Source organism: Emys orbicularis, chromosome 18 (genome assembly GCF_028017835.1).
Source record: "Emys orbicularis isolate rEmyOrb1 chromosome 18, rEmyOrb1.hap1, whole genome shotgun sequence".
Classification (NCBI taxonomy): domain Eukaryota; kingdom Metazoa; phylum Chordata; order Testudines; family Emydidae; genus Emys; species Emys orbicularis.
Genome location: NC_088700.1, coordinates 12,356,614 through 12,372,751, shown reverse-complemented (window position 1 = coordinate 12,372,751; position 16,138 = coordinate 12,356,614). Strand labels below are relative to the sequence as shown.

At 41.7% G+C, this 16,138-nt stretch overlaps 1 protein-coding gene across 2 annotated transcripts in view; it reads right to left on the bottom strand.

Moving 5' to 3' along the window:
* The window catches only part of FNBP1 (formin binding protein 1), a 139,368-nt gene that overhangs the window by 14,328 nt on the left and 108,902 nt on the right, over positions 1 to 16,138 (bottom strand). The window contains exons 9-10 of one of the 2 annotated variants that reach the window (XM_065419012.1): positions 10,955 to 11,152; positions 9,261 to 9,443 (exon numbers count right to left, since the gene is read on the bottom strand). In XM_065419012.1, the coding sequence (XP_065275084.1) occupies positions 9,261 to 9,443; positions 10,955 to 11,152 (381 nt within the window). The remainder of the gene's footprint in view (positions 1 to 9,260; positions 9,444 to 10,954; positions 11,153 to 16,138) is intronic. The other variant, XM_065419011.1, reaches the window with a different exon arrangement.

The following is a 16,138-nucleotide window of genomic DNA, read 5'->3' as shown; positions in this document are numbered from 1 at the left end:
ATATAAATGTATTTGAATATACTCTGTGCTGAAGCAAAGAAAGACAGATGGAACATGGAGGGCAGGCACTCCGCTCACACCATGAGCTAAGCCATAATTTAAAACTTTGGTGAACTTCTGCATTCAAAAGTTTCATGCAATTAAAAACTGGGAAGTCCACTGTTATTGTGTTCTGATCTTTAATAAGCTAACAGAAGTGCCAGTTTTAGGAAAGCACAGTTCTCTAAGACTGGACCTAAAATAATGGTAGGGCAGTGGAAGCACAAGTTAAGCACATCTTTTTTTGACATTGCATTTTAATCTTTATGAAGCTTTCAAGGTTATTTACAGTCACTTGGCAGAGTCTAATTTTATATTAAAATAAAAAGCCAAGCATTCAAACAAAAATGTGGTCTTAAAACAAATAATGATAGATTCCCCATGAATTGATCCATCCTGAATTGCATTTTTGTGATAATTAAACTGGTCAACTAGGTTCCCCTGCAGTTAATTCAGCCAGTAAATAAAAATATGGCCCTAACCCCAAAGCCCAGAGAAGTCTAACTCAAGAAATGAAGAGGCCCTTGAAATAACCAAACCAAAGTAATCTATTTTTGACAGACGAGGAATAATTATATAAATGAAAAGAGTAACCTACTAAATATCTTGCTGAAGAAATTCAAATCTAGGCAGCCCTTATTTTCATACTTGCTTTAGCATTCCTGTGAACTTTAGCATAGACATGATCAGCACAAGTTGAGATCCTTGTACATAAATACACACAACAGTTATGGTGCAGAAAAAATATTTACCTACAAAGCACTCTATAATGCACAAATGTTTGCTACATGCGCTACATTCTAAACACTAATCATTCTAAAGACTAAACTATGGCCAAAGAGTCATCAGCATTAAAACTATTCTTTTACTGTAAATTCAGCAAATGTTAAGGAATAATAGACATTGCATGTCTAATACGTATGTTGTTGTTTGTTAAGTATTATGAAAATCAGAAATTTGATTAATAACACCCCCAAAAATGTACAACAGGCATTGTTATACACAGCATGAATAACAAAGCAGTAGAGATTCTAATAGGTTGTAAATCAAATGAAAACAATGAAATGCTGAATTTAAAAGCAGATTCAAAGTTTTCTGTTTTTGGAAAACGTTGACATTATATGGCAGCAATTCAATTGCTGTACATCTGAGAAGACTGAAAACAAACGTGTATTAAATGTAGCTACTAAATGACTGCCCCTTTTTTTTTTTTGGCCAATTCTGTTGGGTTTTCACAGTTAGAGATTTGCTCAGTTCATGGGAGAATGGGGACTTTTCTTCAAACGATTAGAGAGTGACGTTTCTAGAAAACGTAATGAGCAAATCCCACCCAACTGTCCCTTTAAGACAGGTCTAACTTAGCATTGCAGGGAACAATGAAGAGCCTAAGAGCCACAAGCTTCAATAACACATGACAGAGCACGAAAGCCAACGAGTCCATGTGTTATTGGACAATCACGGACAATAACCTCACTTACAAAAGACAGGGGATTGGACGTTGGGTTTATCAAAGGCTAAAATGTTTCATCTTTGATCCTGTAACAATCTCCTCTACAGTCTGGCTTTGTGCATCTTGTTTAGAAGTCGCAGCTCTTGATCCCATGAACCACAAATGTTACGTGAAGTTCAGGGAAGCTTTAGTGGTGGTAGCAGTGCAAGTTAAAGCTCTGTTGTAGACAGCACAGTATCACTGCACTGATATGAATGCACGGCCATTCTGCATGGACAGGCTTATATTTACGAAAAGCCACAAAAATATTCTTAACAGAGTGGAACCCTCTTAGAATACCTTTATACAGAAAAACCTCACTGTATAGCAGAGGTCAGCCTACAAGTCTAACCAGCCTTGCAATTAGCACACTGCAGTGGGTTGAAATAGTTTGGGGTTATGCTTTCCTATAGAGGTTTGCGACAGCTAAACTCACTTTAAGCAGGTTCCACTGTGGTCTGAATTTCCCATGTTTAACCATTTTAGTGGTGCCAATTCCAGCTTTTCCAGTACTAACAGCTGCCCCTCTTTCACAGGATCAGTTGTTTCTATCAATAAATCATGGCTCACCTCACAATGAATTTGCAGTTTCCTTATGCCTTCTGTGAACCTCATTTCCACTGAAGCACCCTTTTGCAGTGTTGTAAGTGGGGTTAGTGACTGTGCAGCAACTGTATGGGCTGATCACACCATACACAAACTTACAACATAGTCCCTAGCCTCAACGGCACACGTGGGTTTCCCTAAAGTCCTCTTCATGAGTTCTTTGTGAAAATACAAAGAGTGAGTCTGCCGGTGAGTCAGCAAGAGAAAACACACACTTGTTAAAGAGGAGACTAACAAGGACACCTCAACATTTACTGTTTCTACAGCAAAAAGACAGCTCTGGGCTTAATTAACCTTTAGGTGTGATGGTGGGAACCTGCAAGATCCCAGATAACTTCTGAGGGATTTTTTCTCTTTTGGTAAATTAACTAAGCATCATATTTGTAAACACTAGATTAAACATGCCAAATTAGAAACTATTCTTTGTTCAGGCCAGAATAAATTAAGGCTTTTTAAAAAACTGGTCTTGGCACAGGGTATGTATTAAAATAATGAACATTCCCAAGGGCAAGGGATGCAATTACTCCAGGGGGGAGGGATAGCTCAGTGGTTTGAGCACTGGCTTGCTAAACCCAGGATTGTGAGTTCAATCCTTGAGGGGGCCAGTTAAGGATTTGGGGCAAAAATCTGTCTGGGGATTGGTCCTGCTTTGAGCAAGGGGTTGGACTAGATGACCTCCTGAGGTCCCTTCCAACCCTGATATTCTATGATTCTTGTATGCTGACGCTACATATCACCCATAATGAAGAAACACTTACTACAGGCGGACTGATAGTTAAGGTGGCACATCAATGAACAGGGTGAACAGTATGTCACAGAGGTGAGACAAAATGATCAAGGAAACGTATTGACTGGTGCAATGGAAAGAAAAGTTACATTGTAATAAAGTCAACAACTTCCACTAGAAAAGAAACCACAAAATCCCTCTCATTTTTACTGGGATGGCCTGGAGAACAGAATCTGGTTGAGCCTAGTAATATAGGTAAAATCTGGATTTTTCTGTTTGTTTAAAAGAGTTGCTCTTTAAATGAAAAAGCTTGTGTTACTGCCACTCAGCAATTGTAAAATAAAACATAAAATTAATATCAAGTAACAAAGAACTGGATTTTGTATGCCCTTAAAAATGGCATTTGAAAATACAGAGCAAGCATAAATGAAACTAAGAGTTATGTAAGTGGTTCCTTATTTTCTGCATATGCTTTTTTTGCCCCTCTACCTTCCTTGAAGGGACACAGTCAACTTAAAGATTATACTTCTGCCGGATTTAAAAAAAACATTATTTTTACACATAACATCTAAAATGACTATAATTAAAAGAACATAGAGAAACATAATCTTTCTCCATTTCTAGTTGATTACAGCACCTAGTATAGATCAGTTTCCACTGTTTCCCCTGTACTGTCTGTCAATTGCTTCTATTTGTGTGGGTCTTTCAGAGCAAAAAAGGAGAGAGAAAAATGTTATGGGAAATATTATTTGAAAACCACAGAAATTTGCAGGATGCAGGCACCTGCAACTACTTTTAACTACATTTTTAAAGACTGACTAGGATTTCAAGTTGCCAGTGACCCTTCATACTGATGCTGACTGAAACCCTTTGAAGTAAGCTGATGTCTGCTCTTGCTTATTGGATGGACTTTTGCCTCTTCCCAAGGAGAAGGATTCAAGAAATCATCAGTTTGGAGGCCTAACTCAAAACAGGTTGAATGTAGGACCGGTATCTCACATCGTTTCTTTGAATATTTAACAGTTTTGTGCTATTTCTTTTTTAAATTCAAGAATTATTTCTCCACATCCCCGAGCTGTGTAACACCCTGTGCTAAATAAAAATTACACGTGGAACTCACTAGAATTTGCTAAACAGCCAAATCCATTCTGAATGCCTGGGATTTATGTAGTGATTGTATGGTTTTCATTTATTTTTGGATAGCAAAGTGCCAATTACCATGGGAATTTCACACCAGGTGCAATTTTGCATCTGTTGACTTAAGTTGTTTAGATCCAGTTTCTCCCAAACTTGCTCAAATTGAGTAGACTCTTACTATGCAATTACTTCCACTGAAATTAAGGGGAGTATTTATATAGTATGGTTCAGATCCAATTCCAAGTGAAGTCAATGGTGACCTTTCCACTGATTTTAATGGGAGTTGGATTGGGCCCTAAGGGACCAATGAGTCAATGTGAGTAAAGCTGGCAGAGTACTTGAATACTGTGTGCAGATGTGGTCGCCCCATCTCAAAAAAGATATATTGGAATTGGAAAAGGTTCAGAAAAGGGCAACAAAAATGATTAGGGGTATGGAATGGCTTCCGCATGAGGAGAGATTAATAAGACTGGGACTTTTCAGCTTGGAAAAGAGATGACTAAGGGGGGATATGATAGAGGTCTATAAAATCATGACTGGTATGCAGAAAGTAAATAAGGAAGTGTTATTTACTTCTTCTCATAACACAAGAATTAGGGATCACCAAATGAAATGAATAGGCATCAGGTTTAAAACAAACAAAAGGAAGTATTTCTTCACACAACGCAAAGTCAACCCATGGAACTCCTTGCCAGAGGATGTTGCGAAGGCCAAGACTATGACAGGGTTCAAAAAAGAACTAAATAAGTTCATGGAGGATAGGTCCATCAATGGCTATTAGCCGGGATGGGCAGGGATGGTGTCCCTAGCCTCGGCTTGCCAGAAGCAAAGGAATGGGCGACAGGGAATGGATCGCTTGATGATTACCTATCTGTTCATTCCCTCTTGGGCACCTGGCATTGGCCATTGTCAGAAGACAGGATACCGGGCTAGATGGACCTTTGGTCTGACCCAGTAGGGCCGTTCTTATGTTCTTAGAGTCAGTCCCTTATTGATTAGATTAACTGAAGAATCTACATAATATGGTGGCAATCTCTATTGCAAGATATTTGGCTAGGATGCGCATACTCTCTGAGCAAACAGAGGTAGTATATAGACAACAGCAAGCTCTAATGAAACATTTTGGTCAGCCAAATATCCCCTAAATCGCACTGTCCTATAGGGTTCCTGTATTTCTTTTCGACCTGTAGCTTCTCATCTGTGCATCAATAAAAGCTTTCTTCAGTATAGGCACCTTCTCCCAACCTTCTCCTGCCAAATTCCTTCAGTAACACCACTGTCCAATATGTGTAACATCAGAGGTCATCCTCATGTGCCAAATTCAGGTCCTGTTGATTCGGGGGATGTGGGGGGAGGACAGGACAGGCATACCTTATAATATCAATACTGTAAAAGCAGCATTAATCCAGATGTCTACTCTGACACAGCTGTGGCCCCATGCAGATATTCTTGCCGGGGCTACAATCAACCTGCACTAAACACGAGGGGTTGGGTTAGACCATATCTTCACTAACACATGCCAGCCATACTCCTTTTATATAGATATGATAGGTTCATAGGTTTTTCAGGCCAGAAGAGACCATTATGATTGTATAGTCTTGACCTCCTGCATAACGATGAGCCATAGAATTTCACCTAGTAACTCTGGCCACCAAAGATCAATGGAACGTGAACTTTATGAGTTTTGTAGACAACCATAGCAGACTGACACAACTTAGTTGCCTGTTTTGCTCTGTACTTGTACATGGAGGAAGTGGCCTGAATTTGCCCCACGGAAGAACGTGTAATGTTCTGAACGTTGGCTTGTGGTATCGCTGAATCAGACAGGGAAAAGTATCTGTTTACACACAAACATCTTGGTAGCTAACGACAAAAGGAAGTGAAATACAGAAAAGCACATCCAAAGGTTTAACGAGGCTTTAGCAAGATATTTTTGTTTTGTTTTTTAAATGAAGGTGTCAGTGGGTAATTAGAGTGATTCTAAAGAAAGCTAGGTGAGCTTTTTACCTTTATAATTTCAGCTTTCACTCTACTCAGTTAAAAACTATACAGTATACAACATACGCGTGTGAATTTGGCTGAGGGGGCATTAAAGCTTGAATAGAGGCTCTCTTAGTACTGTCATATGTTTAGTGTATAATGACATTTCATGAACAAAATGTTTAAAGCAATTAGTCATTATTGCTTAGATAGCCAAATATTTACTAACTAAGTATATGAACATTGGCAATAAACATTTCTGAAGCACCCACAGGGCTTTTGTGTGGTGCAAAATAAAAAAAGACATTTATACAAGCTAGAAATACCCAACACTGTTTTGGCAACACTGTTCAGTGAACCGCACTGATGCCTTTCACAAGGCCCGACTGTTATACCTTTGCTCACTCTCTGAGTAGCCCCATTTAAATAGGGTGACCAGACAGCAAATGTGAAAAATTGGGACAGGGGGTGGAGGGATAATAGGAGCCTATATAAGAAAAAGACCCAAAAATCAGGACTGTCCCTATAAAATCAGGACATCTGGTCACCCTACATTTAAATCACTTGAGCTAATCTCGGAGGAAGGTGCTACTCAACCTGAGCAAGCCTATCAGAATCCAGCTGTCTCAGAGATACCCCTACAAGTAGAGCCTCCAATGTAGAACTGAAAGAATGAGCTTCCCCCTCAGAAGTCAATAGGAAATATTCTTGTGAGGGAAGTTCTGTAATTTGGCACTTATTTTATGACAAACTTTGAAACTTTCAAATTTCCAGTGGTTTTTTGATGGGGAAACTAATTTTTTAGTACTACTTTGAACTGTAAACTTTTAGTTACATAACTGCACTCAAAAACAAAACAGTGTAAATCTTTTGAGCCTACAAGTCCACTCAGTCCTCCTTTTTGTTCTGCCAATTGATAAGACAAACAAGTTTGTTTACATTGTTGAGAGATACTGCTGCCTGCTTCTTATTTACAATGTCACCTGAAAGTGAGAACAGGCGTTTGCATGGCACTTTTGTAGCCGGCGTTGCAAGGTATTTACATGCCAGATATGCTAAACATTCGTATGCCCCTTCATGCTTTGGCCACCATTCAGGACGACATGCTTACTTGCTGATGATGCTCGTTAAAAAAATAATGCGTCAATTAAATTTGTGACTGTACTCCTTGGCGGGGTGGAGGAGAACTGCATGTCTCCTGCTTTGTTTTACCAGCATTCTGCATATATTTCATGTTATAGCAGTCTCGGATAATGACCCAGCACATGTTCATTTTAAAAACACTTTCACAACAGATTTGACAAAACGCAAAGAAGGTACCGATGTGAGATTTTGAAAAATAGCTACAGCACTCGACCTAGGTTTAAGAATCTGAAGTGCCTTCCAAAATCTGAGAGGGACAAGGTGTGGAGCATGCTTTTAGAAGTCTTAAAAGAGCAACACTCTGATGCGGAAACTACAGAACCCAAACCACCAGAAAAGAAAATCAACCTTCTGCTGGTGGCATTTGACTCAGATGATGAAAATGAACATGCGTCCGTCCGCACTGCTTGGATTGTTATTGAGCAGAACTCGTCATCAGCATGGACGCATGTCCCCTGGAATGGTGGTTGAAGCATGAAGGGACATATGAATCTTTAACGCATCTGGCATGTAAATACCTTGCGATGCCAACTACAACAGTGCCATGAGAACTGTCCTCACTTTCAGGTGACATAGTAAACAAGAGGCAGGCAGCATTATCTCTCATAAATGTAAACAAACTTGTTTGTCTGAGCGATTGGCTGAACAAGAAGTAGGACTGAGTGGACTTGCAGGCTCTAAAATTTTATATTGATTTATTTTTGAATGCAGGGTTTTTTTTTTTACATAATTCTACATTTGTACGTTCAACTTTCATGATAAAGAGATTGCACTACAGTACTTGTATTAGGTGAATTGAAAAATACTATTTCTTTTGGTTTTTTTTTTTTTTTTTTTTACAGTGCAAATACTTGTAATCAAAAATAAATATAAAGTGAGCACTGTGCATTTTGTATTCTGTGTTGTAATTGAAATCAATATATTAGAAAATGTAGAAAACATCCCAAAATATTTAACTAAATGGTATTCTATTATTGTTTAACAGTGCGATTAATCACAATTAATTTTTTTAATCATTTGACAGCCCTAATCTGTCTCTCTCTCTCCAGGTATCTAATTAGGTGCTTGTGTGTATATAGCTCTATAAACATCAGCATCTCTGTGCACATATATATGTTAGCCCAGATTCTTGGCTTCGGGTGAGGAGAGCACAGCGCAACTCAGGAGAGGGCAGTGCAACAGTGGCTTTACGCAATCTGGGCTGGCTGCCTGGAATAAGTGAGAGAGCCAGAGGGCCTCTAATTTATGCCTGCTGCCAATGACATCAAAAGGCCAATATGTCAGGCAGGAATCACTTGGGTGGAGGAAGACCTGGCCATGTCCACTTTGCTAGAAGCAAGGAGGACAGGAGCACAGGACCTGCAACAACAGCGCCGTGTCACTGAAGGATTGATCTACCACTGGGGTGAAACTCCCATGGCGATGGCAGCTGCTTTTGGGCCCCTTTGCACTAGTAGCGCACTGCAAAGCGGCCGCACCACAATGCAACATCTGACACATTCTGTCAGAGCTATTTAAAAGAGATCTTATCTGTGTCCTGTAGCCCCGAGTGTAGAGGTAAAGTTCTTTCATATGGCATGGAATTCTAAATAGTGCACGTCCTTTCTCAGTCATGGGGAGCGAAAGTCAGTCCAGAATCCAATAGATCCTGCAGGCTCAATGGGAAACATCTGGAAGGCATATCTAGAAATGCTGCGATACAATTCTTCGTGCTCCTGAATCTGGGGGAGGCAGCATGGGCCAACGGAGTGGGAGCGTGTTCTTTCCCAGCTCTTCCACAGGCTGTGTGATCTTGGACAAACTCTCACTTAACTTCTCTGTGCCCTAGTGCTACTTGGTGAGGTACTTATTTTGTCTCTGGGTGAAGAGTTATTTAATATTACATCTCCTACCTTTTGGAAAAGGAAAGTGACCCTCTGCCCAAAAGGAACTGGTCATTTCAAACAGGAATCTGTTTTTGTGGTTTCGTTGTGGGGGTTTTGACTTCAAATGACTTTATAGCATTTGATTCCTTCGGTCTGTCTGTATGTTATGGTAAAACACAATGGCTTCATTCACAAAACAAGATTTTACATAACAGAACGTGCAATAAAAGCGCAAGAAAGACAGACAGCAAGCGGTATCCAGAGGAGAACTTACCCCGCGCTTTAGGCTCCTGAAGCAGTGGATTTTGGGTTTGGAGGTCATGAACTCGTTGAAGCGATGGGAGAGGGGTTCCTTTTGCTGCTTGGGAGACTGGGGGCCGTTGGGAACAGCAGAGGGTGAGGCAGAGGCAGGGGGAGGAGGAGGGGGCTGATGGGGGGATGTTAAAAGGGACATAAGCTACGTATAAGAGATGGAGAAGTGATAGAATAAAAAACCAAAATAAAAAGATAAAACACAAAACGAAAATAAGCATCAAAAACAATATTCAAAATCCAGGAAAAGCAATTAAAAACAAATAATTAAATATTTAAAGCCATGGTTCAAAAAAGAGGGAGGGAAAACAGTGTTCAAGATTTGTGTTAAAAGAAGAATGTGATAAAAATGGGAGCTTTAGTAAGTAATGCAACGAAAAAACAACACGGAATAATTCCACAGAAAGCTCATGCAGGCTCTTACATGCAAACTCTATTCCCATAGGTTACTCTGCGCTAGTTCTGTGGGCCGGTCAGAATGACGCACATGTATAGATCTTTCAAATACCTGAATTTGCACCAATCAAATTAGGAAGGTACCTTAGTGCCCAGTAGCGTTTCTATTATCTGGAAAACAACAAGCCTCATTCTTCCTGCTTTCAAGTCACCTTGCTCTATGCACACCACACTTATCTTTTTAAAATTACACTACCAATTTACGAGAGAGCGGTATTAGGCCACATTCTGCTGTTGGTTACATGAGTGTAAGCACCAGAGGGCTTGGTTCTCTCTTGCCCTGCATTTCGGGCGATCATTTACATCAGCGAATGTACCATTCTGATTTGTTAATGTTCTGCTCTCACTTTGCAATTGCTGTCAATGGCTAGGGAAGGAGAAGCGCAACAGGGAATGAGGCTAAATCAATGGAGTTTTCTGGTTTTGCACTGGTGTAACAGAGAGCAGAATTTGTCTAGTCATCCTGATACAGACCGATAATCCCAGATAAATGTTGCCATGCATCACGGTGTAAAATATGACAATGGAGAGAAGAGTTTAATGGATATAAATGATAATAGTGCGTTAAAGGCTCAGTTAGATGTGCTGTGAAAAGATGAGTTACAGCCATTCCCCACTTCCAGGTTCCCCAACTCCTGTACCCATAGGGTGACCAGATGTCCCGATTTTATAGGGACAGTCCCGATTTTTGGGTCTTTTTCTTATATAGGCTCCTATTACCCCCCACCCCCTGTCCCGATTTTTCACACTTGCTGTCTGGTCACCCTATGTACCCATGGTACAGATTGAAATGATAACGCAAATAAAAAGCTGTGGAGAGTTTTAGAAGTATCAGAATACTGGAGTGAAGCTGCCCAAAAGTAACAGAGTTAGTTAGTTGGCATGCACAGCACTGTGTAAAACGCATACAATTCCAGATCTAAATTAGAAACAAATGGACCATGGCAAAGACAACTAAAAAGATAAATAAACAAAGAGCAACACAATTTAAGAAATTATATAGAAATAAAAATATCTTAAAAGTAAACAACAAAATAAGACTATAGCAAAACACCATAATAGGACATCAGCTATTAGTTTTCTGAAACTAAAGTTCAGGTTTTTTTTAAATCTTAAATTAAATTGCCAGGATTACTAAACAAGAAAGCCGTTAAAGGCTACAAACATACTGACACTGAAAGGAAGTCTGCAAGTCAGTACCTTATTTTTCTTGATGAATGGCCACAATTTGCCCTTGGATTTGCTGCCAGGCCTGGGCTCAGATTTTCCATCCCATCTGGAATTTGAAAGGCTGGATTCCGAGACAGTGCGTTTCATTGGCTGAGTGAAGTCCTCAAAGTCTATATCTCCTGGTGGTTCGAACCCTGATTTAAAGGCTTCTATTACCAGTTGTGAATCCTGAAATGCCACAAATACAATCTATCTGTACATATGTTGGAAACCAATAAAAAGAATGGCTGTAAACGGAACAACAGTGTAAGAGTAGTGGAGGAAAAAGTCTCCTAGTCACAGTGAAGCATGTGATAGCTTAACAAAACCACCCTAATTGCTAAGGGGTTTGTTAGCACCCAGTTCATCATTCCTATGTGAAATCGGAGTCCAGTGTGCAAAGGTCTCATTGAGACCAACTGCTTCTTTAACCACCAATATTTTTAAATGGTCAAAGGACTAAGTACCACCTAAAGCAGAGGTGGGCAAACTACGGCCCGTGGGACCCTCCTGCCCGGCCCCTGAGCTCCTGGCCCGGGAGGCTCGCCCCCGGCCCCTCCCCCGCAGCCTCAGCTCACTGCGCCGCTGGCGCAATGCTCCGGGCGGCGGGGCTGCGAGCTCCTGTGGCAGCGCAGCTGCAGAGCCCGGCCTGACCTGGTGCTCTGTGCTGCGCAGTGCGTGGCTGGCTCCAGCCGGGTGAGGCGGCTGCAGCGCCGCCAGCCACCGGTGCTCCAAGCAGCGCAGTAAGGGGGCAGGGAGCGGGGGGCACGGAGGGTTGGATAGAGGGTGGGGGAGTTCGGGGTGGTGGTCAGGGGGCAGGAGTGTGGATAGGGATTGGGGCGGTCAGAGGGCAGGGAACAGGGGTTGAATGGGGGCAGGTGTCCTGGGTGGGGGAGCAGTCAAGAAGGAGGGGGGGGTGGATGGGGCGGCAGGGGGCAGTCAGGGAGAAGGGGTGGTTGGATGGGCCAGGAGTCCTGGGGGGCAGTCAGGAAGGAGAGGAGGGGTTGGATGGGGTGGCGCAGGGCAGTCAGGGGCAGGGGTTCCGGGGGTGTGTGTCAGGGAGCAGGGGTCACAGGGGGGCCGTCAGGGAATGGGGGGGTTGGATGGGCCAGGAGTCCGGGGGGGCCGTCAGGCGGCCAGAAGCTGGGGGGGTGGATAGGGGGTGGGGGCCGGGCCACACACCCCTCCCCTAACCGGCCTTCCATACAATTTCCAAAACTCGATGTGGCCCTCAGGCCAAAAAGTTTGCCCACCCCTGATCTAAAGAAACAAGAAGTATGTAGCACTAACACCAAATGCAATCAGAAATCAAACAGGCAACATGGTTCACTGAAGAAGACATTGAAATGGGAGTCAAGAGATCTGAGTTCTTTTCTCAGATCTCTCACTGAGCTGCTATATGACCTTGGGCAAGTCACTTCACTTTCCTGTGCCTCAGTTTCCCAGTTGTAAAATGATGCTTAATCACCTTTATAAAGTGTTTTGAAGTCCACAGATCATAAGTACTATGTAAATGCTCATTAGTATTCCTGTTTATTTCCCTTGAAAAAATTAAAACACCAGTGCTTGAATGGGCAGCTTGCATAAGGTGACTCATAACACCTTTTGCATGCACTCAAGTTCACTAATGGGCATCCACAAAAAATCTTGTGCAATACAAACCTTCCATTATAGAATTGCTATGCTTGCAATTGCAAGCCAGATATCAAAAGCTCTGATAAATGCTGCTGTCTTAAGGAGAACCAACTTAAATGCTAATTAGTCTTCTGCTGTTGTGAAAAGCAGTGTGCCCTTCTGTCCATACTGAATTTCTGTAGACCAGAGGTTCTCAAACTGTGGGTCAGGATCCAAAAGTGGGTCGCAACCCCATTGTAATAGGGCTGCCAGGGCTGGCTTAGACTTGCTAGGGCCTGGGGCTGAAGCTGAAGCCAGAGCCGAAGCTGACACCCAAGGGCTTCAGCAGTGGGTGTTAGGGCTCAGGTTAAAGGCCCCCTGCCTTGGGCTGAAGCCCTGGGGCTTTGGCTTTGCCCCCCCCCCCAGGGCGGTGGGGCTCGGGCTTTGCCCCTCCTCTCCCACCTGGGGTGGTGGGACTTGGGCGGGCTCAGGCTTTTGTTCCCCCTTCTGGGGTTGTTTAGTAATTTTTGTTGTCAGAAGGGGGTCATGGTGCAATGAAGTTTGAGAACCCCTGATATAGACAATTACCTCATTCACAAAATGGCCACATATTGCATGCAATTATTTTACCTATTATCAGATAACTAACCAACCAAAACAGTAATGATACATAACGTTCTTGGGCATTAGATCTACAAACGTAGCAAATTTTCAGATGCAAATCTTCTAATTGCTAATGTGCGATTCACAGCAATTACATAAATGCATTTTAATCCAGTGGGCTTTTCAAACACACAGGCTGTGATTTTTAAAGGAGCCTACTTTTCATAAAGCACATGGGGCCAGATTTTCAAAATTCTCTCAGCACTTACAAATCTGGCCAGATGTGCAAGAGTGCGCCGCATCCTGTGCTGGACATCTGCTGGCCACTTATTCTGGTGCCTAAATGGAAGCCGAGATGTTCTGTAAATCTACCTCTACCTCACTTAAACAAAATCTAGCATGTACCAAATATTAATCCCTGGTGCAATGCAAACAAACTTTGGCCGAGTCCATTCACCATAGTTTATAAAAGTGTCCCATCATGAGCCTCACCCCACTGAATATATGTTTCAAATCTGTAAGCACAGAAAGAATTTAAAGAATAATAATTTTCTCCTATCATCCTTCCTTAATATACATATAATCTATAGTCTTTTCTAGGGAGGAAGCTCTTCATTTCATACCATATGGATATTTTCTCTCTCTCAGGTCATCAGAGATATTGCGCCATAGTCCCTAGAGGGCTCATTAGCTAATGGATATTAGGAATACTGCCATGTCACTGCACTTCAAAGAGAAGGGTGGTGCTTGGACCACATTTTGTGGCTTTTGTTTGTATTCGTTTGAGCATATGGAAGAAGCCTAGGATGATATGCACATATCCGACCTGAATTAAGCAAAGACAAGATACAAGATTTTCAACATCACCTAAGGGGTTCAGGAGGAAGGATCCCATTGAAAGCTAGTGAGATCTGTGCTCGTAAATCTATTAGGTGCTGTGTAAATCACCCCCATAAACCTTAAAGGAGGTACTGAAGCACTTTAGTTTCACCTTAGCTTGACATTAAAACTTGCCTAATTCTAAAGATGTTTAATTATAAGCATGAAAGCAAGAGCTGGGGGGTGGCAAGAGAGAAAAAAAAATCAGGTTACATTATATACTTGTGCTTTATTCCGTCCTTCTGAACCTTTCAATTCTTCTCCTTTAATTATATAATATTCCTTCCACATTGTCCAAACATCCTACCACTACAATGGAGCTAAAAATAACCATCTCATTCTGTGTATCAGACAGCGAGAATGTCATAACAGGAACTCAGAAGTCCATAACAAATTAATCCTATCTACTGACAGAGCCTGCAGAGGCAAATTCCACACAGGTTCACTTAATTCCACACAGGTTCACTGTGGTTTAGCCTTGAAATGATGACATCTGCCTTACTAGAGTTACTATGAAAAGGAATGGAAAAGTCGCATGCTCCTAGTAAGTATATTAGAAATACAGAGAGAAATTCTAGTCCCAGATAAATCCATGCAACTCCCCAGTGATTTTAGTTGGAGTTCTGCATGCTGAGGAGAAGGGAGAATTTGATTCTTAGCAAGTATACTACTTTTCAACAAGTGCAATAACTAAATAAATTAAGCCTGAAAAACTGGCAGCTTTGGAGGTGGACAGGAGAGTCTTTCAGTTTTCTTTCCAGCTAATGTGTAATGAATATTAAATATATCCAATATATCCTGTCAGTTCTTAACACAGAATAATGAAGTGGAACAAAAATGGTTTTCCAGAAGTCTCACAAGGAGAAGTCCCCACATGTATTTCAGAGTTAATTAGAGGTACTTTAGTACAAAAGGCAGTGTTGCCCACTCCTGTGATTTTTTTCCATGTGTCTTACAATATCTGGTATTTTACTTAAAGCCCCAATTCCTGGAGTCATGTTATTACATGAGAATCCCAGCTTTCATTTAAAAAAAACAACCGCCAAATTTCTAGCCATCAGGGTTATGTAGAAAGCTAGAAAACATGGCTCAGGTGCACCCAAGAGGCTCAAACCCCAAAAGCTAAATGAAAAGAACCCCACATTTATTATATATAACAAGCTCATGATTTTTGAGTACTGTACTTGGGGTTGGGAATACTCTACTCGTGCTTGCAATGAACAAAATGCCAAAATTTCTTGCATCTAAGAACTCCTGTCTAATCTCTGCACTGGTTACATATGAAAGCTCACAGTCTGACTTACCCAAAGCAGGGTTGCTCTTTTCCTGCCAGGGCAGATTTTGAGTCTTGGCTTGTGTTCCTTTAACCACATACTATCAACAGTTCTCAGTGCATTCAGCCTTGCCTGAAAGCTGGCTCATTTTCAAAGCTGAATCCAGCCCAGATCCAGGTAGGCTGTCCAGCTCCACACTCAGAATTTAGCATTTCCATAATTATGAGAATAATTAAAATAAACGAATTTCTGCAACATTCAGTTTGATTTGTGGTTCTGTTGAAAAGCTAGAGCAAACATTTCTGCCACATAAGAACTGACCACTAATTATCTGTGATAATACTCTTCATCTTCTAATTGATGCTGAAACCTATTTACTAAGGCCTTGTCTACACTACAGAGTTAAGTTGACGATCATATGCTGCTTTAATTACATCAGCTGTCCACATCCACAGAACACTCCTTGTGTCAGCAAAGCGCATCCATAGTTGGTGCTCTGGCATCGACAGAAAGATCATTGCAACATGGGTAGCTATCCCACTGTGTAACCAGCCACCCTCTGCCGCTGGGAGATCTGGGAACGGATTGCAGTGCATCATGGGGGAATGCTCACCGTCTCATGATGCAGTTATTTCCGTCCCATCATTCCATGGGCTTCGGACTTCATTTCGCGCCATTTTTGAATAGCCCCTGCAAACTGTGCACCTGCCATCTCTGCCTGAAAGCATGGATCCTGAACTGCTGACTAGTCTGGTGATGAGCATTATGAACACAATGCAGCTGGTCCTGCAGTATTTCATGAACA